This window comes from Rutilus rutilus (genome assembly GCF_951802725.1).
Source record: "Rutilus rutilus genome assembly, chromosome: 16".
Lineage (NCBI taxonomy): Eukaryota > Metazoa > Chordata > Actinopteri > Cypriniformes > Leuciscidae > Rutilus > Rutilus rutilus.
This window is the reverse complement of record NC_140224.1, coordinates 24,329,578-24,356,107: the sequence shown is the minus strand read 5'-3', so window position 1 is coordinate 24,356,107 and position 26,530 is coordinate 24,329,578. Positions and strand designations below refer to the sequence as shown.

At 37.2% G+C, this 26,530-nt stretch overlaps 1 protein-coding gene across 2 annotated transcripts; it reads right to left on the bottom strand.

Annotated features, from left to right (window-relative positions):
• Window positions 1-1,657: 1,657 nt before the first annotated feature.
• Window positions 1,658-25,784, bottom strand: epas1a (endothelial PAS domain protein 1a). 2 transcript variants are annotated; one of them, XM_084434021.1, is made up of 16 exons: window positions 25,539-25,784; window positions 18,799-18,989; window positions 14,396-14,547; window positions 14,167-14,251; window positions 12,649-12,767; window positions 12,354-12,556; window positions 10,602-10,708; window positions 8,106-8,253; window positions 7,811-8,028; window positions 6,661-6,875; window positions 6,310-6,420; window positions 5,044-5,456; window positions 4,000-4,126; window positions 3,793-3,907; window positions 3,557-3,712; window positions 1,658-2,856 (listed from the first exon to the last, which is right to left on the bottom strand). In XM_084434021.1, the coding sequence occupies exons 1-16, from the start codon at window positions 25,562-25,564 to the stop codon at window positions 2,705-2,707; spliced, it is 2,538 nt and encodes an 845-aa protein (XP_084290147.1). In that variant the 5' UTR covers window positions 25,565-25,784; the 3' UTR covers window positions 1,658-2,704. The 2 variants fall into 2 exon arrangements, with proteins under 2 accessions (XP_084290147.1, XP_084290148.1); XM_084434022.1 differs by having other exon boundaries at window positions 3,793-3,904.
• Window positions 25,785-26,530: the final 746 nt, after the last annotated feature.

Below are 26,530 nucleotides of genomic sequence, written 5' to 3'. Positions count from 1 at the left end.
ATTTAACACTGCTTTGCATATAAACAGTACTTTAAATTTGGAACACAACTTGGTTAGATATATGGCTTTGATTTTCTAGCAATTTTCTAGTTCAAATAATTTTGTATACACTCACCTAAAGGATTATTAGGAACACCATACTAATACTGTGTTTGACCCCCTTTCGCCTTCAGAACTGCCTTAATTCTACGTGGCATTGATTCAACAAGGTGCTGAAAGCATTCTTTAGAAATGTTGGCCCATATTGATAGGATAGCATCTTGCAGTTGATGGAGATTTGTGGGATGCACATCCAGGGCACGAAGCTCCCGTTCCACCACATCCCAAAGATGCTCTATTGGGTTGAGATCTGGTGACTGTGGGGGCCATTTTAGTATAGTGAACTCATTGTCATGTTCAAGAAACCAATTTGAAATGATTCGAGCTTTGTGACATGGTGCATTATCCTGCTGGAAGTAGCCATCAGAGGATGGGTACATGGTGGTCATAAAAGGATGGACATGGTCAGAAACAATGCTCAGGTAGGCCGTGGCATTTAAACGATGCCCAGTTGGCACTAATGGGCCTAAAGTGTGCCAAGAAAACATCCCCCACACCATTACACCACCACCACCAGCCTGCACAGTGGTAACAAGGCATGATGGATCCATGTTCTCATTCTGTTTACGCCAAATTCTGACTCTACCATCTGAATGTCTCAACAGAAATCGAGACTCATCAGACCAGGCAACATTTTTCCAGTCTTCAACTGTCCAATTTTGGTGAGCTCGTGCAAATTGTAGCCTCTTTTTCCTATTTATAGTGGAGATGAGTGGTACCCGGTGGGGTCTTCTGCTGTTGTAGCCCATCCGCCTCAAGGTTGTGTGTGTTGTGGCTTCACAAATGCTTTGCTGCATACCTCGGTTGTAACGAGTGGTTATTTCAGTCAAAGTTGCTCTTCTATCAGCTTGAATCAGTCGGCCCATTCTCCTCTGACCTCTAGCATCAACAAGGCATTTTCGCCCACAGGACTGCCGCATACTGGATGTTTTTCCCTTTTCACACCATTCTTTGTAAACCCTAGAAAATCCCAGTAACTGAGCAGATTGTGAAATACTCAGACCGGCCCGTCTGGCACCAACAACCATGCCACGCTCAAAATTGCTTAAATCACCTTTCTTTCCCATTCTGACATTCAGTTTGGAGTTCAGGAGATTGTCTTTACCAGGACCACACCCCTAAATGCATTGAAGCAACTGCCATGTGATTGGTTGATTAGATAATTGCATTAATGAGAAATTGAACAGGTGTTCCTAATAATCCTTTAGGTGAGTGTAGATATATATTTTGTATGAAAAAAAAAATCTTTAGTTAAATTTGTTTTACAGTAAATTTTAAATTTTACAGCTGCTTCCACTTCAGTGTCTTCTTTAAAGAGACCAACCTTAGGTCTGTATTGCAAAGCATTAATGAATTACAACCATTCAGATCTATGCCCATAAAAGAAGGGTGACAGGTGAGGATGGAAATAAGCTGAGAATGATTTGCAAGTAGCACCATTTACGTTTTAATTTGCTTTAGACAATGCAATCTTTCATAACTTTTAATGCTACAAACAAATGCTTGTTACTTTAAATGACTATCCTGAGAACAAACAATCACAGACTCTCTCGAAAACTATGATAAAATTAGCTTTATATATTTTGTTAAGAAACACACAGAAACCCCAATGTATCACAAGAAGGTGATACACAATACAAAATCGAATAACCGTATATATTAGATATGTACTGTAAATGAGAAAGCTACAGATTCATCTATGTCTACTGATAAGTAGACAAGACCAAGTACCAAGGCACTTCTGAACACCAAATACAAACATTTTTTCACGTGTTACATAGAACTCTAACCTCATCTAATGTAGACACAATATATGTTTGTATGAGAAAATAATATTTTGAATTTACAATTCAGTTATTAAAGAAAAAAGATATTATAGAGTAGGGTTAGTGTTTGGTGGGCCTGAGAAGATGGCCAAGACATACCACTATACTGGGGCTTTTCCATTTTGGTCTTCTATTTGCATCTTTTAAAATAAAGTGCTTTAAATGACAGAAACTATGCATTTATTACAGCATTTTTCTCATTATGATTGTGTTGAGGGGATAGCTGAGGCATACGATTCCACTAATAATGTTCTAAACAGACACATTTCCGAGAGACACGGTTTTAAGCCACATGTGTTGCTGGTACAAATTCGAAGCAAATATTTAAGGCAATAGTTTTTGCAAAACATTTAACTATCTTTGACTTATATAAACACAGTATTTGTATACCAAGCTGAATGAATAAGTTACAAATTAAACTACCATTATTTTATACTATATATAATATTATATTTTGTATATGCTCTACATAGCAAAATCTGCAACAGTGAATCTGGCAAATCTGACCATAAATGTTAAGAACACTTAGCATCTGAAGGCACAAGACAATATTAGAGTCTGAGATAGTAGCACAGAACGTGGTACGTCCGAACACATTCTAAACAAGTAACAATCAGATTTTTCAAATATATATTAAAATATCACACAGATGTTAAAGGAAAATGTACAAATAGGTCTAAATAAAGGCTGATAATACACGCATACAAGACAACAGCATATACAGACAAAGACGGGATGAAAAAGCATTGGGTGAATGGATCGCTGAAGAAGCTCTGGGTCTACTTGATCTGGTCCAAGGCTCTCAGAAGGTCACTGCCCTGAAGCAAATGCAAGTTTCCCTGTAGAGGCACGTTTACCTCGCAGTCATATCGTGTCAGCTCCGGCAGACAGTACGAGTCAAAGGATGGGCCCAACAGTTGACTTATCATGCCTGTCAAAAATAAAAGAGAACTGTAACTCAGATGTCACATAGATAACGACACAATTGGTCCAATTTGGGTCTGGTCTTCACACAAATCTATTGTATGACTTCCAAATTTGGAATATATACACAAGGATTTTCAACAAGGACCTATTAAACCGGTCAAAAGTGACAGTAAAGACAGTAATGATACATAAGGTTGCTTTGGATAAAAGCGTCTGCTAAATGATTAAATGTAAACTTAAAATGTAAAATGTATACATTTTGTTTCCATAAAAAATGATCAACATTGATAATAAGAAGCAATGTTACTTGAGCAGCAAATCAGCATATCAGAATGATTTCTGAGGGATCATGTGACATTGAAAACTGGAGTAATGGCTGCTTAAAATCCAGCTTTGCCATCACAGGAATACATTACATTTTAAAATATAATATAATGGAACAAAGTTATTTTGAATTGTAATAATATTTCTCAATATTACTGTTTTTACTGTATTTTTCCATCAAATAAATGCAGCCTTGATTAGCAGAACAGACGTCTTTCGAAAACATGATATGAGGGTGCGTAAATAATACAATTATTTAACTGTTATTTTATTTCAATGATCCCTTCGATGCTGCCAAGATATGAATCATGTTGGAAATATTTGTCACTGTTGAAGTGTTGGTAATATTTCGGTTTGTGCTGTAAGGGCTGGTGACTGACCTGAGTGTTTGTGTGAAGGCATCATGTGGTATTGTCTGTTACTGGGAGAGCAGAATGACTCTGTCAAATGCTGTTTGAGATCCTCTGAGGTCCCTTTGAGAGATTGACTGCAGCCGTGACAAGCAACCAATCCACTTTGCATGCATGGAAATTTGTCTATGAAGAAGGACCAACGGAGTGTGTAAATTTGGGTATTGAAACACTGGAAAACAACTAAAGATAGAAAGAGAGAGTACCTGTGAGCACACTCGTGCTGAGAGACTTTCTGACAGAGAAGGCACAGCTGTCGACGTTCATCGTCTTCATCCTTTTCCGCATTGCATCTGTAGACTTGTGAGGCGGTACCACCTGCTGAACACGCATGTTGAGTTGATATTCCGTCTTTGGTATCACTATAAACTTCATTCATTTACGTTAGGCTATATTGAGATCTGAGAGCTTACCTTTGGAATATCGGAGAAAGAGCATGACAAACCGAACTCTGACGGCCGCTTCCGTTTGAAGTTGTTGTGGAGAGCGATCTGTCCCATGCTCATGCCTTTCTGTACAGGGGCAAAGCTCTCAAAAAACCTAAAAATAGCAAGAAGAAAATAAATCCATCAATGAACATTATGAACCTATTTATAGTGCACTACTGTCCAATAGTTTGGGTCATTAAAGATTATTATTTAAAAATTTTTAAGAAAAAGAAAATAATAGTTTTAATAGTTACTAGTTGCATTAAATCAAAGACTTTAGATAGTCTTTAGACAGTGTACTCATATTACTATGAATGGGAGACAGCTTTGTCAAATAATGAAAATTCAGCTTTGTCATCACAATAATAAATGTAATTTTAAAATATATTCAAAGAGAAAACAGTTATTTAAGTTGTAATAGTATTTCACAATAGCTGTTTTTATTTTTTGCAGCCTTGGTAAGCAAAAGAGACTTTCAAAAATGTTTGAACATTAGTGTATGTACAGGGCAGGAATGCATTGAAATTCCCTAAAATTTTCTGATTAGGTGTTTGTTCTAAAGCAGGGGTTTTCAAACTAGGGTCCACAGGTTAGAAAAAATTATCTTCATCAAAACAGTATTCTCTGTAAAGCTTTGGAACAATGTTTTAATTGTGGAAATTGTTATACAAAGTCATTTTAATTGAACTCAAAAGTCTCTTTTGTTGTATATCGAACAATGCAATTTAATACAAAGTACATTTTCCAGATAATATTTTAAATTCTTTTGGCTTAAGTGCTATGAATATATATATATATAAAAAAATTTAAATTGCAAACAACAATTTTCTCACAGAGTATAAATGGGTCTTTATGCATACAAATATATAGCTGCTTTTATATTTGGTTGCACTTTCATCAAAAAGTTTTAAAACCCCATTCAGCTGTCTGCTTGACTTGCACTAAATCCTAATCTAGTTAATCATTGATGCCTAGTTCATGTATTGCAAAATAAAATGCATGTGTTAGGGAATGATGAACTCTCTTCACCTTTGCTGTGGCAGTACAGCAGTGAAACTGCATGTTTGTCCTGGATCTGTTGTGTTTCCGTCATCCATGCATCTAATATCTGTGCGTTGATATTGTGAGGGTGGGTCAGGGGACCACTGAAGACTCTGTCTACCCTCTTCAGAAGAGAGTGGGACGTTTGGTGCGGTTTGGAAAGGCTGCACATGAGCCGTGTCTGGACACGTGTGAGGACTGCTCTTGTTGTCAGGAGGGAATGGACTCAGGGGCTGGAAGAGGTCAGCTACACTGCTGAAGCTGTGCTGGAGGGCTTTGCTCAGGCCTGGACTTGTGTCAGGCGCCGGCTCCTCCAGACAAACGGGGTGCAGCTGGAAGTCCTCATCGTCCATTGGGATATATGGAGCAAGAGTCTCCAGGTCCAGATCGCTCAGGTCCAACTGCACACAGTTAGATAGCATGTCAACCAAATATTCATTTAAAACACTTGATGAGAAAACAATTTTCTTGCAATGTAAAAAGAAAAATTCTGAACAAATCAGTAATAAGTATGCCAGGAATATGGGTGAAAGAGCTGATATATCATTATATATTATTATATAATAATTTTGTAATATTGTCAAATATTATTACTATTTAAAATAACTGTTTTCTGTTTTAATATATTTTAAAATGTAATTTATTCCGGTAATGGCAAATGTATTTTTTAGCAGCCATTACTCCAGTCTTCTGTGTCACATGATCCTTCAGAAATCATTCTAATATGCTCAAGAAATATTTCTTATTATTATCAATGTTGAAAACAGCTGTGCCGCGCAATATTTTTGTGGAATCAGTGACATTTTTTTCAGGATTCTTTGATGAATAGAAAGTTCAAAATAACTTTTTTATTTTATTTTATAACATTGTAAAATTCTTTACTGTCACTTTTGACCCATTTAATGTGTCCTTGCTGAATAAAAGTATTAATTTCTTTAGTAGTGTATATGCGACTAATCAGCCATCTCCACAAAGTAAATGTAATATTACTGTACGTCTTGCATCTGCACAGGCATTGAAGGGAATGAACAGGTGAACTTGAACTTACAAGCTGGTCATAATGTGCAACTCACATTGTTAAAGAATGGTCTGTTTACTTAAGTTATATTTCACTGTAATCAAATAGAGTAAAATTGTCTAAATTAATGAATATGACAAAAGGATAAAGGATATATCAAAAGACAAAGACTATGACTGAAACTGCGTAGAACCTGGATGTCATCTGAACTATTACGGATGAAATGCCTCACTCACCTGGGAGTCTGTGGGATTTGTTGCTACAGATTCAGGAGCAAACAGCTTCTCTGTCAGTTCCACCTTCAGATCACTCTCTCCACTGCCACAGTAATCTACTGGACTGCTAGGCTGCAGACAAACACATTAAACCACTTAAACACCAACATGTAAAACAAATCATAATTACATCACTATTTAAAGGAAACCAAATTTCAATGTACTATAAAAACATACTGTTTAAAAATTGTAATTGTTTGAATTTAGAAATCTTAAAGGTACAGCAACATAAATGACCATGAGAACTAAATGACTGTTTTTGAAAAACAGGATGATAATGTCCTTGGTGTCACAGATGGGGATGGGACGTACTGTAGAACTACTGCTGCAGCCACTCAAGCAGGGTGTGGTACAGGGCGTGCAATTGCCCGCAGGAGGCGCCTGGGGTACGGTGAAGGTGGAGGGAATGCTGGGCAGGTTTCTATCAGGACTGCCATCAGGTGGCGTGTCCACAACCCAAGACGGTCCCACCACAGGAAGCTTGGTGGACTTGGAGAAGTAAGAAGGTTCTTCAAACTCTGGCCTTTCTGCAAATGCATTGGACGCGACACAAGTCAAACAATGCCTCTGACGATAAATACGATAAAAATAACTGAAATGAGATGCAGTATCATAGGTTGATTGGGATTCAGGTTGATTGGGACAGTTTTTGCCATTGAGATGACTGGAAAAAAGTGTCCCAATCAACCTGAATTCACCCTAGAGCAATGGAAGATCAACTAACAGTGGATATACACACCTTAAACAACACAATGTGCAAAAGTTTAGTACTGACTATGATCTGGCTCATTTTCAGAGTGCAAATTACATGAGAATAAATGGTAACATAATTAATTAGGATGTTAAAAACAACCTCAGCCATCACCAAAAACAATTAAAACTGTTGAAAGGGTCACTAGGTGGTTAATTCCATTACATGCAGTGGTTTTACTTGTAAAGACATGCATTGTGATGAAAAGTGAAATTAGTATACCCATTATAGCCCCGTGGTGAGGGTAATAAACACACAAACACTGCCAGCTGTCATTGGTAAACCTTCAAAAACACAGGTGATGTTGAAATATCATTTACTTTTATTATAAAAAAACGAACAAACAAAAACTGTATTTTTAATAATGCAAAATTGTTTATGCTAAAGCCAACGCTAAGCCATAAGATGCTCATGTGCTGTGGAGCAGAAAGATTCAGCTTCCTTTTATTTTTGTCACATATTGCGTACCCTGCAGCGAAGCCAAGCTACAGTGCCACTGAGCTACAGTACAACAACGTCTGCCGCGACTTATGACCTGGGCAGTGTATGTGTGTGGTTGTGATTGTGAGGTAGAATAAGGAGAGCCAAGGGAAGGAGTAAGAGTTCATGCATGCAGGATGGGAGTAGTTTTGTAATCGGGGGTTGAGGACGTGAAGAGGGTGAAGGTATTGTAGGGGTAATGGTTAAAGTAGTGCCGAGTGGCGCTCTGACCAAAGTCCAGGGCGATGATGGCGTCTCCTGGCATGGGCGCTAACTGAGCTAACTCCTCAGGCTCCTCCTTTAGCTTAGTGAAAAGAATGTCCTGAGCTTCTGAAACGGAGGAAGCTCCACCCTGGCTGAACAGTTCTCCCATGCTACGCATGTGGTAAGGCTTGAAAAGAGCCTCAGTCTGATCCAGGGAGAAGATGAGGGACTGCTCCTCAACAGAACTGAAATGCAACAACAGCGTGAGAACAGTACCATAAGTATCAATATCATCATTTAATACCATCGTTCAATACAGTACCTCAGGACGTAATTGATGCAGATGATGCACTGTGGTTGGGAGTTGCGGTTGTTGTAGATGACGGTTGCCTGGGTCTCCACCCAAACGTAGCCCCCGTGCTTCGCTAGCATTCTGTACTGGCCACTCACCACTTGACCCTTATTACAAACTGAAGAAGAACACAGAAAAAGAGGGAATGGCCAAAATTGTTAAATGTAACTAATAATAAATGGATACACTATATATGTATGCCAAATATATTTTTTCATCAGTTGATAATCAAGTTAAAAATTCAAGTTAAAAAGTTATTATTTCATTTCTCAATGTAACAAACATTTTAAATAATTGTACACAATTTTTTATTAATTAAACTTTTATTAAATAGTTTTTATGCTGTGTTTAAACATCTTAAACATGTAGTTAATTAAATAAAAAATAAAGTGTAAATAAAACGCACACTCATAATCCTCCATAAAATTAAGATATTAAAGGTCATGAAAAAGTTCAACATCTCCATTTAGGTTCAATAGCCAGGACATTTACGTACATGCATTCAACTAATATGACTATTGACAATACTCAGAATAAGCACTGCATTTGAACAGCATGATTGCATTAATTTCAATGGCCATATTCAGATCTGGAGTAATAGATGGATTATTAAAGTAAATCTAACCATAATACAACACTGTGTTTTGTAACATAAATGGCAAATTCATTATTTCCTTGTTAGACATTATTTGGGATAGGCTCCGCATCATGTAAACAATACTTCTTACAGTATTTATTAATCTTAGTTCATGTTAATCTCAGCATTTACTAATACATCTTTAAGATCAAAAGTTAGACATATATGTTAACATTAGCTAATGTACTACGAACGAACATGAACATTTTAATTAACTAACATTAACAAAGTTTAATAAACGCTGCAAGAATATATTGCTCACTGTTAGTTCATGTTAGTTAATGTTAACAGAGGAGATCTTATTGTAAAGTGTTACTGAATAGTTTTAAAATGTAACACCGTGTAAATGGCTTACACCTAATACAGTCTTTGAATAAGGTCCATTACTGCAGATCATGTAAGTGTAGTCATTTTTCAAATCAAAAGATCTTAATACTCCAGGTACTTATCACTGGAAGAGGCTAGTGAAGAATACCAGAGCACTGATCTGGATTAAAGACATCAGAGAAACCAGAACAGAGGTGCTGCACACTTCAAAGGCTTGTTAGCCGCTAATGCACTAGCTAATCAGGTGGGCCATCCTCAAGGAGCAAATCTGAGAGCTTTTGGGCTGTTATAGATGAAGTCAAAGGACATATAATGGGATTCAGGCCATCTACTCAGCCTCAATGTGGCAACAACAATCAAATCAGTGTCCTCTAAATATACAAAAAGAAAATCACATTCAAAACAAGATTTGTAAACAGTGGATTCATTTTGTGGTTTAGGATGAAACTGTAAACTATTGTATGTGAGGGAACTAATCTCATTGCACCTGTAAAAAAAAAAGTTTATGCACTGCTTATGCCTGAGATAATACATTAAAAATATAAATAATGTAAATAAATCAATAAGTAATCAATAAAACATAGCTATGGATTTACATAACTATGAAAGCCCATTTCCATCACATAAGAAAATAAATTATGTTTTGGTAAATTATGAGATTAAAAATGCATAATTATAAGATAAAAAGTCGGAATTTATATAAAAAGTCAAAATTATGGGATAAAGCCATAAATATGACATACTAAGTTATGACTTAGTTTTTAGAAAGTTTTTATGTTATAAATTCAACTTTTTATCTCGTAATTAGGTCATGTGACTTTTTATCTCAAAATTATGATTTACCAAAGCACGTTTTTTCTTCTTACAAATGAAAATGGGCTTCCATGTATAAAAATGCACTAAAAAATGTAGTTTTTTTTTTCCAAATAGTTAATAATAGAACTATATGGTAGGTTTAAGATAGGAGGCCAAAGTAAAGTGGCCGAAAACATTAAACGTAGTCTACGGCATCTGCTAAGCAAATAAATAATGCAATGCAACAACCATTCAGTTTATAAATATCCCTCAACAATTCCTGGAGCCCGGCGGGACATCTGTTTCCCTCAGTCATCAAGCCCATGGGAACACCACAGGTCTTCAAGGTTTTGAACTCACGTAGTTTACCCATGGACAGAGATGAGAGGCATGGTTCTGTTCCAGACTGTGAGTCATTTCAGGACGAAGTCAAGATTGCTTAAAAGATAGGTAAATTAGCCAAAACGGTATTCACACAATAAGCTACTGCGTTGTTTCTGGTGTGTTTGATCCAGTGCAGGAAATGGAGGTAAAGAGAATGGATCAAACACTTTGTTTGCTTTATGGCTTTGTTCAGACTGGCATCTCCAATTCAAATCTGTTTAGCTGTTTCATGTATAAACAGAAAAGGACCACACAAAATCCTACTTTTAATGTTTTTTTCTGTTTCCTGGCTTTGTTTTAGTTGGATGTAGACAGGTACTCACGATTTTGGTGGCTCTTTGTCATGCTTTCAGAATCCAAAGCATGGCAAAACTCATACATCGAACGGCCAAGAAGTTCGTCAGGTCGGTATCCAATCAAGCTGCTGATTCTGAAACACAAAGAGAAGTCGAGAATAAAACTAATGGAACCGTCAAAACAAAGTGTGATTGAATTAAAGCACTGAAGCCATCATTAACCAAGATTCATGACTGTTGATTACATCTAGTGAAAGCAATCAAACTTGTGCTGCTGGAAGCCAATGTAAACTCTCTGCTTAGTTTAGTGAGAACAAACGATTACAAGCAGGACCCTTATTTATTGGAGCTATAAATCTCTTGTGCAAAAGAGTCGTACTTGGTCTGTCTGATCATTATCTGTGATGTCTGTTTGCTGGATTAAAAGACAGAACAGAACAGCACACACGTATCAACACAGTGCCTCCAAAAGACAAAGGCCACATCCTCTTTTGTGTTTGAAGCACTGTAGCAAATGCTAGATTGAAAGCAGATGTGGGCTTGTCTATTAATCACAAACGCATTTGTTGCAATGCTCAATATCTTCACCACATCATTTTTTGTGATGTTGAATACTCCATTCAAACTCATGCAATTGTTATTTTTCTTCTATTTGAACCTGCAGTTTTTCTCTGGAGTAGCCTCCTCTCATTTCCTTAGTATGGGCTTTTAATGAACTCCGTGCGGTCAATAATAAGCTCCATTAAATGGAAGCATGCAAATATCTGACCTCAGCTGTTAACCTTCTCCACAACACACCCACTGCAGTGTACAGATGGGTGACCAGGCACTCAGAGCAGCCCCGGCCCCATATTGCCAGGGGACAAATTAACTCCACTGGTTTGTTATGCAAGATTTGTTAGAAAAGTCAATTGTGCCCCTTAGGAGCTTTCAAGAAATGTAGCAAGAAAACAAGAAAAGCTCATAATCACTCTCCCTTACCACACACTGATAACAATGCAGGTAGTAGCACAACAGGATTAGGATAAGAGTTCCCAATAGTGACCTTTGAAACACACATATTAGCTCACTAATGTTGCTTACATGCACTCAACATAAGCGCAAAAACGAAAAACAGCACTGTTTACCAAAGATACAGTGATCTTCAATGAAATCTAAATGAGAGCTTTGATAGTCCATGTGTGGCGATCCATATGCTACTGTACTCCTAAACGTTCACAAAATTACATTACCTTTTAAAGGTTTGTGGTCAGTAAGATTATGTTTTTGAAAGAAGTATTTTATCCTCACCAAGACTGCATTTATTTGATTGAAAATTCAAATGCATTCTTGCTGAATAAAAAGTATTAACAAAAAATAAACAAATAAAATAAAACTGACCCCAAACTTTTGAATGTAGCATAAGTTTAAGCAGATACATACATAATCTTTCAGACAATAAATACAGTATGACTCATCCTGAACTACATTGATATTTGTCCAATCAAATGCTCTCTAGAATGAGTATGTCCCTCCCTCTAAAACCACCTGCAAATCACGATTAATGGCTGTAAACGAATGTAAAAAATGAATAAATTAATGTCTATAAAATAAAAAATGAATAAAATATCACTGTTCTTTTGATATATTCTACACAAAAGTCCTGTCTCAATAGGAAATACATCAGACACTGTGTATTGTGTTCAGAGCTTCAGATATTTTTGGGCCCACCACACACACATATACACAAACACACATTCACATGTGCATTCACACTCTAATTAGTGAACAGTCCCTTGCCTCTCATCGCAGTAGATAAACTTCATGTCCATACTGTGTCTGCTCATGAACGTCTTGCTGTCGAGAGGTGTGTCGATATTAGAGGGGTGTGGGATCGGCGCACACAGCAAAGTGACGCATGTGAGGGGTGGCTCCGAAAACCCACACAGGACTTGAGGGGGTCGGCTGCTGCACACTTGCAGATGCCCCGTGCAATGCAGCACCTGAAAGACAGAGCGGCGACACAATGTTTTACCTGACAGCACATGCACGTGTACGCTGCATGAAGCTTTATGATATGCTTATGCATTCTTACCTTCCAGCTGGCTGATTTAAGGTTGACAGTGCGACCTCTGTTGGTGACCGTACACTTCATCCTCATAAAGAAATCTCTGCCCGTGCTCATGTCTTTACCTCTTCTGCCATACACAGGTCCTGCCAATTAAACACCTCTTAAGATATATACTTAAAAATCTTTTTTTGTATTTATAATTGACCATTGTGCTGGCCATAAAGCTTTTTTTCTAGCACATTCAGAGGACTTTGCTCTGTCAGTGGGTCGTGGATGCCAGGTGCAAAGTTCAACCGAAGCTGAATCAGTCTGTCGAAACCTTAACTACAGTATATTGAGCTCTATGGGCTATTGCATAGGAATTATCTCCAAGTGGCCAATGAAATGGCAAGAAAATTACATCATTTGCTCAAGAGCTCTAAACAGGTCAGGTGACAGGCTCATGAAAGATTAGAGGAAGAGACAGTGAGAGACAGATAAAACAAGAGGAGGAGGAGCATTTGCTGTGGGAAAGGCCCACTCACTGTCATTATGAGTGTGTGTCTGTGTGCAAACACACACTGCTTATATGATAGCAACAGAAATGGTAATTTACAGAAACTTGGGCCAGAGTTCACACAAAGTTTGGTGCCAATAATGACATGAAAGTATAAAATTCACAAGCTATGTTTAGCACTGAAACTATTCAAATCAAGTCTGCTGAATTCCTGTCATTGTCAAAAAAAAAAAATCTTTTTAAAGCCAAACATCTTTTTTATATGTAAATTATTGAATTAAACAAAATGAACGAATGAAAATAATAAAACTGAGTAAAACAATTCCCCTTGTTTATGGCAATGGATTAGTCCAGCTCATATGACTGTATTTATTTTACAGTCGTACTGTAAAATCAAATAATTATTATTTTATTTGACAGTGAAATAACATTATTACAATAGTAAATTAGTTCTTATTTTATTTACTAATTTTATTTATTAATAATAATAATAATAATAATTATTATTATTGAATTATATTCAAATTGATATATAATTTGAACAATATTTTTTGTCCAAATTGTGCAGTCCTACAAACACAGAAAACATGGAGTTCTTAAAAAAAAAAAAATACAAATATTATACATATATATATATATATATATATAGTGTGTGTGTGTGTGTGTATATATATCAGAAAAATTACAATTAAAATTTTCCCCAAATATTTTAGCCATAGATAGATAGATAGATAGAAGCATTTACAGAAACAAAAACTGTACAAACGAACTTTCTGAACACTGGTTTGAAAAAAATATAGCCCTCAAGTCTTTACAGAAGAGACTACAGGCTGGACTGTACAAAAACGAAAAAACGAAAAACCGACAAAAAGTGGATTTGTCTTCACACGAACCATCACAGGAATGTACAAAATGTAACATCCTGACTGCGATAAGTGCAATCAGAAAAGGACATCTTCATGGCAAATTACACCCAGAGATAAAGAGGACTAGGAGATTCAGCCATTTTGGTTTTAAAGGTAACAGTGTATCCAAAAAATGCTCACCTGATTTGACACTGAGATTCTCTCGAATTTCTTCGTGATCGCAGGGGTGAGTAAAGTCAAAGATGCTGTGGCCTATCAGTTCCACCTGATAACATTTTGTGAGGCAAGTAAAATGAAATGCTCAGCTATTATAAATGAAGTAACAGAAGGCTTTTACAGGTTTTCTCTTTAAGAATAAAGAATTTAAGCTTTTCTTCTGAAAGAATAAAGGAAATGAGGTGAGACTCACCTGCGTAAGGCCCATGAATTTACTGACGTTTTCTGAAAGGAATATCATGTCCCCATCTGATGTTACCACAGCAACAAAGCCTTCCAGAGACTTCAGATATAGACTGTCCATCTGGCTGTCATCCTGGTACCGGGTTTGTTGCACTGTGCGGCCTGGGACAAAAGACAAGACAACTTAGTATGTGTGTCTGTACAGGTCTTTTTTGTAATTTACACTGGCAAATTATCAAAACAAATCCAAATCCAATGTTAAGGCGCAATCACACACAGCACCATTTTGCTTCACAAAAAAAGTAAACATCCCAAATTCAATTAAAAAGTAATTCACACAGTAACATGGAATAAAAACGAGCTATTCAGCTGATCAGTAAAGAGGGGATGTTTGAGGTACACAATGCCATGAAAAGAATCAACAACTTGAGAAAATAATTAAAGCGAGGCTCCACGCTGTGAGTTTCATGTCTGCTTCCCTGCAGATAAGACCTCCTCCCATACTCATTCAGATCAGGCACTGAGGTCCTGAGCGCTGAGGCTTTGACCCTGCTCAGACATCAGCACTGTGTGTCCGCATTGTGCGTTTAGGTATCAGCAGGTGGTCCATGTCTGCGCTCCCACCTCAAGCCCCGCTGCATTCGTTCTGCTGCTATAAATACTTCACTGTTATGTCTTACTTCTCTGGCTCTCAGCCAAACCCAAGAACTCAGAATTGTCAGCCTCTGTCCATCTCTATAAGAATCATTTATGCATCAGGTTGTAAACAAGGTTCTCTGATAGGCTTGCTCTTTCATGTGTCAGGAACAGTTACAGTATGTTTAATTTAGGTTCGTTAAAGTTTGAGGTCAGTTTGTCTTTTTTTTTTACTAATAAAAAAAAAAATCAGCAAGGACACATTCAATTGATCACAAGTGATGGTAAAGACATTCATAAATGGTTTTCAACATTGATCATTATAATAAAGAATGTTTCTTGAGCAACAAATCAGCATATTGGAATGATTTCTGAAGGATCATGTGACACTGAAGCTTTGCCATCACACAATAAATATCACTTTAAAATATATTAAAATAGAAAACAGTTATTTTACAGTAAATTGCAATAATATTTCACAATAATACTCTTTTACTGATAATAAATGAATGCAGCATTGGTGAAAAAAAGAAACATTGATAGTGTAAGTGATATGAGTAATAATAAGTAATATGATTATTTACAGTAAGAGCATGGGGCAATACATTTAATCTGGCTAGCTCAGATCAATTGGTCTCGGAAGAATTTGATTTTAAACGTTTGAGCTCATTCAAATTTGAGAACAATTTGTGAAATTTTTCTTTAGCTCAAAAATCTGATTAGCAGGAGACTTGACAAAAGTGTCCATTTGCTCTTCATTTAAGCTCATTGCTATCTAGGAGACATGTTTACTACTGTCATTTGTGAATTGTCTTCCCCATAAGAGACAATCCTCTTTTATTGCTATTCTAATACTGTTGAATTGTCCTTTACAGAACTTTCTATTGAAAACTGAGCCGTTTAAAAATGAGACACAAAAGAGAAGCTGCAAATTTGATTGCAAGTCTCCATTTGCTCCCAATTTATTCTTGGTCAATCAGTTGTTAAAGAGATATTTTCATTTTGACTTGGCTTTTTTATCCTGGGCCATTTGCTAATGAGGGTTCAAAGATTCACATCTTCAGAAGGACTTTGCTAGTAATTCAGGATATAATATGATGCCCCAATGACTCCTTATGAGGTAAGTTCATTATGGCAGAAAGATTACGACTGAGATATGGTTTAGATGAGAATCATAACAGCCCTGTCCCAAACGGAACCCTAAGCCCTCACAATCTTCCTCTAAGTCCACACGTTTTGACGTAATGTCACTTTGACTGTCGGGTATAAGTCTGCAGGGGAGCTTGCATGCTCAGGCTAAAGTGCGCATTGAGCACCCTTCTGAAACCTACAGTGACAAACGAGACAGGGCCTACGGTCTAGTGGACTTAAGGGACACACACACGCAGCAGCCATTGTAAGTCCACGAGATGCAAGTGCATATGAAGTGTGCCATTTAGGACAGGGCCAACATCTTTAACACCTATAAGTGATACTATAATTTTATGACAATGCATCCTCACACCTCAACAATGAACAAATCAGTTTATACAGCTTCTAGTTTTATAATCCAGTGACCTACAGTATCAAGAGTCAAATAATAAAACAGAACATCCAGACTGTACAGCACGTCAATATCACAGGCAGACCCGCAAGGCGCCAACACAGAGATTATTGTGGCTAAGAAAAGAGTGTGAGAAGAATTCACTGTACAGTGTTCATAGAAAACAATACCACTAGCAGCCCCTAATTACTCCACATCTCGCTATCTCTCTCTTTCCCTGTTTCTCCACAGACATCGATCTTCCCCCACCCACTTCCACATCACACACCAGATTCCATCTCTTCCCTTTTCATTGTTTAATCCCCCTCTCTCAGAGACATGCACACATACTGTACACATGTATGTGCGTCAGGACTGGAGTCTGGAAACAATGTGCAGTGCTCTTTGTCTGTCTTCCTGCATTTCTTATTGTATATATTAAGGAGTACAGGACATATCATAGACCTACCCACCCCAACTTCACTGAAACATGTTTACTTAGCTGTCTAAATGAGGACACACCACAGACCTCTACAGTGTTTATGAAAAGCTAATTATAATAACTACAAACTAACCTGAAACCATTTCTTAGTATAAAACAACATTACTTTATTTCTAAACATCTTTCCAAATGAAGACATCTCCAAACGCAGGTTTGGACTGACATGAACTACAGCTCAAAAGTTTGGGGTTACTTTTGTTCAGCATGGATGCATTAAATTGATTAAAAGTGACAGACATTTAGAATATTAACAAAGATAACATGTTGTTCTTTTGAGAAAAATGTATCACTGTTTTCACAAAAATACTAAACAGCACAACTGTTTTCAACACTGATAATGTTTCTTAAAGGAGAACTCCGGTCAATTTTAATATTGAGCTCATTTTTTTGTACATTTGGAGTGCTGTCAATACAGAGAACAACGTCAAAAATCGGTGTTGCCTACACCGAGTTATTCTATTTTTAAAATTTGCACCCTATTGACTTCAATGGGGCAAGTAGTAAGCCTGCTTTTTAGCCTCTTAACATCCTTTAAGTGTCATTACAAGTGCACAGAAAATGTGAGTGATTCCTTCCGAGTGAACACGGGTGGATCTGACTGCAGTAGATGTTAGAGATATTAATATTAGATTAGTTAGATTAGAAAATTAGTTAATTCAGCCAGCGCTCATACCTTTGTTTACATCTTGTTTTCGGTGGAAGGCCATAGTAATCGATTGTCGAGTTCAAAAAAATCCTCTGTGTGTTCAACATCTGATTCGGATGAACTATCCATCAGATCTGATATTCTCAGAACACCACACAGCACCGTCATCGGCTGGGCTGACAGTCTGAGTCTCCACTGTTGCTTAGTTACCTATGATCACGCGCGTGAACTCGACAATCGATTACTATGGCCTTCCACCGAAAACAGGATGTAAACAAAGGTATGAGTGCTGGCTGAATTAACTTCATTTTTATTAATATCTCTAACATCTACTGCAGTCAGATCCACCCGTGTTCACTCGGAAGGAATCACTCACATTTTCTGTGCACTTGTAATGACACTTAAAGGATGTTAAGAGGCTAAAAAGCAGGCTTACTACTTGCCCCATTGAAGTCAATAGGGTGCAAATTTTAAAAATAGAATAACTCGGTGTAGGCAACACCGATTTTTGTTGTTGTTCTCTGTATTGACAGCACTCCAAATGTACAAAAAAATTAGCTCAATGTTAAAATTGACCGGAGTTCTCCTTTAAGCACCGAATCAGAGTGATTTCTGAAGGATCACGTGACACTGAAAACTGGAGTAATGATGCTGAAAATTCAGCTTTGCCATCACAGAAATAAATTATACATTTTTAAATAAATTACAATAAAAACGACAATAAATTGTCGTAATATTTCACTATTTTTCAGTATTTTTGATCAAATAAATGCAGCCTTAATGAGCAGAAGAAACTTCTTTCCAAAAAATGTACAAATCTTACAGAACCCAAACTTTTGAACAGCAGCTACTGTAAATTTGCAAATAATATATACAACCATTTTTTTACGACAATATGTAAAGCAGCTACCAAGGTGACAACATACAGAACTTCCTATTAAACATCCTCACCAGCACGTTTGTTAATCTTTTTCAAAATCACGATGTCGACCATCAAAAACATAAGCCAAAATTTGGAAAAATAACAAAAGCAATAACAACAATACACAAATCCAATGAAAATCCAACAGATAGAATATGCACAAAAATATTTGTGTAGCTGCGTACCTGAGTTGAAGAGTTTGTGTGTGCGCAGAAAGCTGATAGCTAGTCTCATGATGGAGGCTTTGTCCAGGTGAGAGCTGACGCTGTGGGGTAACGGCAGCTGATGGGCCAGCTCATAGAACACCTCCGTCTCTTTACCGCGCCTGCTGCGTGCTGCATCACGAGACTTTTCCTTGCGCCTTTCTGAAGGATGCCTGGAAAACAGAGGAGGCTGATGAAAACAACTTAGCCTGTCGGCTGAGCTTCAGCTCGGATACTGTGTGCAGTCGATGTTTTTAAATTGGTGATTAGAGAGATATATACTCACATACATTAATTGTACATTACATTATTTATTGTTCTTAATACATTTTGATGTGGGAAGGAGAGTAAAACAATGAACTTTAACTTTGATTGAATATTGTCTTTTTGTTGGCACAGTCACAATAGGGAAACTTTGTGGGAAAAGAAAGTCTATTGTCTATTAACAAAAAATTAAGCACTGGTCATGCAGGGGTCACTTCTAAACCAAGCAGCTTTATATTGGTCAACATGGTGAATTCGTGTGCCACAGTTCACCAAACTTGAACCTGATGCAAAATCTGTGAGGTAAAAATGTTTCCGTCCTCATGTGAAATACCAAATTGCACGGATTAAGATTGAAATGATTGGATTTCACCCGTGAAATTTAGGTAAATGTTCATAAATATAAAAAAATTACTTTTAGACCAAACAAAAATTGTCGAAAGTGCTTCTTAATCTCAGCCCAGGTTTACAAACTGCCACATTTTGGGACAAGTTTGGGTCCATTTTAATAAAAATAAACTATTATTTAAAATATTTTGTTTTATTTTGAGCATACTTTTTGTGAAACTATGTCCTCTTTGAGTCAAAACAAAAGCATTGCAAAAACCACACCTGTGAGAATCAGTGCATCAGGGTTTATTTTACTCACTTGCAGAGGAAAAAAAAAAAAACTGAGTCATTACAGGTTCAAGAATAGTTTTTTCTTAAAATTTGACACAATAAATGAAATACAGTACCAGTCAAATCGGGCTGGGTCAGGTCAGGTCAGGTCACAGGGCCAGGCTCATGCAGATGTCTATCTTGAGCTTGTCAGTGCATGTTATACAGTATAACCTGACAGTCAAGTACACTTACAGTTCAAAAGTTCGGGGTCGGAAAGATTTTTAAAATAGTTTTGAAAGAAGTCCTAGGCTGCATTTATTTCATCACAAATACAGTAAAAAACAGTAATATTGTGAATTATTCTGACAGTTTTCTACTTTAATATATTTTAAAATGAAATTAATTCCTGTGATGCAAAGCTGAATTTTCAGCATCATTACTCCAGGTTTCAGTGTCACATGACCTTTCAGAAATAATTCTAATATGCTAATTTGATGCTAAACTATTTTTTTTATTATTATTCATTCTGAAACCAGTGGTGCTGCTGTGGAAACCATGATTTTTGACCTTTGATGAACAGAAAGTTTAAAAGAAATAGAAATCTTTAGTAGATTGTAGACTTTGTAGATATTTTGTAGACTTTTCAATGGTAGTGTGTGAGTTGACAAAAAGTAATGCAGCATATACTTCAATAAATTAGTCCATATAGCATTCTATATATAACCGTACAGCTTAAAGGAATATTCACCCAAGGTTGAAAATGTAAAAATGAGAGTGAAAGGAAAACAAAAATGCATGAACATTTATCTTGCCAGGTGACAGATTTCTGCGGTTTGTGGCTTGCCAGTGTGTGAAAGAGAGTGTGGCACAGAAAAGTGAACTCTCAATGGCCTCTGAGTGCGGTGTGCCACAGTGCACTGTGCCCTCAAAACAAAAACCAAGCCACAGCACTGTTTGTTGGCGAAACACCACAAGTGCTCTAATGCGTACACATAACAACACACTAACACAGATACCAACACATGACACATGGCCTGTATGCAGCACTAAGTTTCAGTGTCTGTGGGAGACCAGGATCTAGCGGTGTAATTCCAGTAGCTGCCTCCCAGTGTGGGTCCCCCATTCCCCCGGCTCAGGTCAACCCGGCTCTGGGAGTGTTTGTAAAATGCGCACAGCACAGTGCGGGGGTGCAGGAATGCGATAATCAGCCCTCTATTATACAGCAGCATATTTGGCAACCACAACATGCCCCATTTATGCCCTTCCACTACCCCCATTTTCAGAAAGAAAATTGTCATTGTAATAGTAACTATGGATACTTCTCACAGAAAATGGCTGATTGTTTTTACTCAGAGGTCAAACCAATGGGAATTAAACGTGAATTTTCTGTCTGCTTTTTCTCAGGGCTAAATGAGGAATGGCAACTTCCATTTCGACCCAAACAGTTACTGCCTTCTGTCTCCAGCCATATATGAAACCTCATCAGGTTTTGACAAGCAGAAATCAAGTGCAGCTCTAAAAATACAGACACAATGGTTAAATAAATGGGGAAAGATAATGCAGACTCATACATAGTTCACATGTTCAATGCATTCATTTGTGGGGGGCGGGGGGAATTATAATCAATAATTATATTGATTATACAATCAATATAATTGCTTGTAAAAGCTTGAGCGCTTATACAGTCAATTATATAATAATTGCAGCAAAACACTAATGAAATGATTTTGTGTAATCGAGAGCTACCAGACAATCTCTAACAGCATATGGCCTTTTACAAATGCTCTAATTTCTTATCATTTCCTGGAAACTATCCAAATCTTAAATTCACGCAAGTGTCAGTCATATGTCAAGGACATTTTTTTTTAATAGCAGGCCATTTTAATTTAACTATAGCACAAGAGATAACATATTATTGATATTGCATATGCACAATTTTGATATGCTTTATGTTTTAAAATGCTGCTCACTACAAAATTTGCACAATGCATCAGTTAGTTTGCACATTGCTTATTGTTCCCTAATTCTGATAGTCTGATATGCATTGAAAATCATGAACCCACCGGTCACAAACTGCTCTGAGACAAGAAGGTGGAGGATCCAAAGGCAGTATTTATTGAACAGGGTAATCCAAAGACGTAATCCAAATAACAAGCAAGGGTCATACATAAACAAACAATCCAAGCAAGCAATAAAATATCAAGGCTGAGGCAAAGAGAGAAATCCGAGGGAACAGGCAGAGAATCAAGAGGACCAGGACATGGACGAAACAGGATACAAAAACACAGACAAGACTTTGCAGAGACTAACAGATTGAACCAGGCTTTTATAGTGTGAGCTGAACAGGATAATGAGACGCAGGTGAATGTGATAATGGATGATGGTCTGGGCAAAGGATTATGGGGAATGGAGTATGTGGATGTGTGGTGATTGTCCGGGTCGGAGTGCCCTCTGATGGTTATCCCGGGCACTCTCGCTGGTGATCGTTACACCACCAGACAACATTATAAACTAAAATAGAAACTAATTTTTTTTCCAGAGAACCCAGGTGGATCTCTTGAGGTTTGAAAGCAGTTACACCATATCAATGCCAGAAATGTCACTTGATACACATTTCATAACTGAACAAATCTATAATAATATAGTAATCAATATCACACAAGCAAGAGCAAGTTCAACAAACTAGAAGTTTGTAGTAACTTACATTTTAGAGATTGCCTTGCCTATTTTTGTTATGTACATCAACGAAAATAGTAATTTACAAACGAATTGACTTCTGCACATCTGCAAGAAGACACCATAGCGAAGTTTAGTTTGGTATTTTAAACTAATCGGTTGAGTAAACGATTCAGTGACTCGCTCATAAAGTCAGTAGTCATAAGCTATTTGTTTTATTCCTGAATAAATCAGTGGTCCGAATGAATCTGCTGAGTGAATAATATAGATTGACTGATAGAGATTGCTCACTATGGGTTTGATAACATTGACTAAGTCACTTGTCGCCACCTTTACTGGCATATCGATGTAACCTACCTGTTGAGAGTTAACATGCTTAATAAACCCATCAGCATTATGCATATTGCCCATAACATGTTAGACTTGATTTATAATAACAAAAACATATCTGACCATTCCAGTGGTTTTGTTTTAAACCATATAGAAACATTTCTCTCACAGCCAGCTGAAATCAGAAACCATCACCTAATGTGTGAACTCCGAGTCCTAACTTATTTTTTCAGTAAAACAATCCAGATCTACACTGCCCAAACAGCCCTTGGATGTGAGCTGAGCGTAAAGGTTTATCTCTCTGCTGAGATGTAGTTATTACAAACCCTTTGGCCTCATTCAGACTGGATTCAATCTCTCAAATGAAGGGGAGTTGTGTCCTCTGCCCTCTACTAGGCTACTGAGTTCTGTTCCCACACAGTCCAGCTGCTGACCTCAACCCCCAGTTACGCTGCAAACGCTTTCGACATTAGCTGGCTAAATAACTTCTGAATTAGAGATGCACTACAGGTCAAGGTATAGCCTGAAGACAGAGGCCTGCTGGCCGTTTTCACTTCTTTGTCCCCTCTTTTACAATCTTTTCACCTTTTGTGGAATTACTAGAACAAAATAACAAGACCGACAGCTATGTAGCCCCTCCCAACTGTTCTCAACATGCAGTGTTCTTTACATTACAAGTGTCAATCAGACTCTCAACAGGTATGACACAAAAATAGTCTGTATTTCAGCAAAGGATCTAAAGAGCTGTCACGACTCCTAACGACCTTGCAAACACAATGGCAAGATAGCTGTAACTATCACCTATTGCCTCGGGCGCCTTCACGTACAACCAAGGCAAAACCTGTCAAAGGGAGCAGATCATGTGATTAGCAGGCCGAAGTGAACCCATTCCTCCCTTTATCTCTCTCTCTGCAACCAGATTAGGCCAGAGTTCACAGAAAGCCAAAAGCCAGACTGTACAGAGCAGCCATTCACTACAGATAATCCTATTTTCCCAAACCTCAAAGAGATGGCCAACCTTTAGTTTGCCAACTAATAAACCAATGAAAGAATCAGTGTTAAACACAATATGATAACTGAACCCATGGGTGTCAGAATAATCCTATTGCGTATGTATTATATTGCAAATTGCTTCTGTGCAGCCAAGCTTTGATGTATGTCATTAAAATAGCACAGTTAAATGATTACATTACCCCACTGGCACCAATTACAAAACACATTACAGTAAATCACAGTGCTAATGAAAACTCGTAGAGCAAGTTAAACAAACCAGATAAGAGATAAGAATCGGATAAAGTGATGGAAGCAACCAGAGCAGGGACACACCTGTTCGCGCTGTCCATATTAAAAAGAGAGGTGAGCCCTGATCTGATCAACTCAGTTTCAGTTGGAACATTACCTTCCTGTTAACAAGCCAGCAAGAAACACACGGAGGAACATATAACCATCTTCAATATGCCTTTGCATCAGAGAGCCGGTGCTGGTTTATTTTACTATCTGGCAATATCTGAATTTAGAATGTCATCCAAGCAGATCACCAAGTCACAATTTACACCGAGCAACAAATGCATATTTTTAACAACTGATTTCTTATATGGGTTTGTATCTTGGAGGATAAAGACATTTGAGTGACCGGAGGATGGGACAGTGAAAGAGAGGGTTCGGTGTCTGAGTAGAATATTGAAATGGGATTTAATTAGGTCATCAATCCCAAATGTGTTTGGAAAACAGCAATAAATACATGTATTATTCATTGCTAATTATGTATTATTAAATTATGTATTAGTATGTATTAGTGTAATAGTTAAGATCAAACTGACAAAGATATTAGCAGAAGTAGGTGGTGAATTAGACTAAAAAGACAAAACACTTTTTCATAATGTTTGCACTACTTCATATTGACCTTTTCGTCTAAATTTAGCATGATTGTCCAAACGGATTGTACTGTAAACAATATATTGCAAAAGAACAAACACAATAAAGATTTTTAAAACTGTTAATTATGTTACTCAGGTTAGAGAAAATATCACAATAATTCCGAAATAAATCTGAATATTTAAAAAATATTGTAACATTTTGTTTAATTGCTGCCTTCATTTTTTAAGTTCAGTGCACTCTTTTGACCACTTTGAATTGAATTACTAAATAAGAAAATTGAGTTCTAGAAATTCATGAAACCAGTAGAAATTATAGATGATGGATGAAAACAAAGAAACTTATGCTTATTATAAAATATTTTTCAGAGTATATTTGAATTCAACAGGTAGTTATTTATTATTAGTTATTTTTATTCTCACTCTGACTGTCTCTGAGGATCAATTTGTTTAATAAACTGTTTTGTTTTATATAGCCTAATGAATGTATTTTGAACATGTCCAATCATGATTGCAACATAATTATTTGTATCTAATCTTTTTTTAACCGTAGTCATATTGAGATACAGCGAGTGTGTCATTCGTTGTTATTTCATAGTAGCAATGCAACTCTGGTGATGACATTTTAATAACTTTTCAAGCCATTTAAACGAGTCCATTAACAAAAGCGAGCCAAAAATAGGTTCCGCGCGGACCTGTCCAATATCAAAGTCTTGAGAAACTAAAATTAAGGGGGAGATTATGTAAAAAAAAAAAATATATATATATATAAAGGAGGGGAAATATCAGTTCAAATACAACACCAGTAAGATTAGGAATCCTTTAATTCGATATGTGGCTAAAACAGCAGTTTGTTTCGCTCTGGTGCCAGTATTATTGCAAATCTCAGCTGAGAATCTCAAAGTAAGGTAAACAACAAAAGTAAATTCAGAACTGATAGTTCAAGCAGTAATAAAATGATTTCTTGCGACTTACCTTTTTTTCTCTCTCTCGGCTGTCATGATGCGCCAATGCTGAAGACAACCTTGTCCTGCGTCTAATGAATTCACTTAACTTTTCCGAAAGAAGAAAAACGCGTATTATTCTCACAAATGCCTTTATTTAGTTTTCGTAATGTCCATTCTCATGACATTTCCAGTAATAACCGGAGCAGTTAGTGCAGTCTCAGAACACTGCCGAGGATCGCACTAGCTCTCCAGTGACACTGACTGACCGGACGCTGGTAAAGAGCTCGTGAGCGCCACTCCTGTGTTGCGCGTGCTATCGGCACTATTGCGCGAACTGATTGGTGCACTTCACATCTAGCGGCTGCCTTCCAGCGCGCGATCCCGAGAATCTGGCTTCACAGTCCACACGTCATGCGCGCTCCGCGAGTTCTGTGCGCATTTGGCCGTGGAAAAGTTCAGTTTCAGAGTCGCGTATTAAACAAACAATTGGCAATCCAATGTGAAGTGTCCAAGATGGATCCAAAAATGAGCGAAAGTTCTCCAGGGCTGAATATTAATCTTTAAACGTGGATAAACAAGCAAACATGACAGTCGACCATGGAAAAATAATGTAGAGCGTCTTTTCCAGGAGTAGGACTTAATTGGATCAAATTTGACTTTAGTTCAACTCTGTCCTGGAGCCATTCCCTTTTAATAAGACAGGCTTCTACCAGTATGTAAACAAACATGTAATCGATCCCCTTTAACCCTGTTATGACTTAAACCACGCATTGGAACCACGTAGTTGATGGAAAACAGTCATACACTCATAAATGAATGTTCCAAAAGTGGGTTTCACAGCACATAGAACCATTTTGAGCCCCCTAAAGATCTTCTCACACTCTTTGTGTGAAGAAACTTTTAATAATCTAAAGAACCATGGAACCATCAATGCCAATAAAGAACCTTTATTTTTAAGAGTGTATCAGAACGGTTAGAGAAAGCCACAAGTCTGCATCTCTAAGCGTTGCCAGGCCTCTT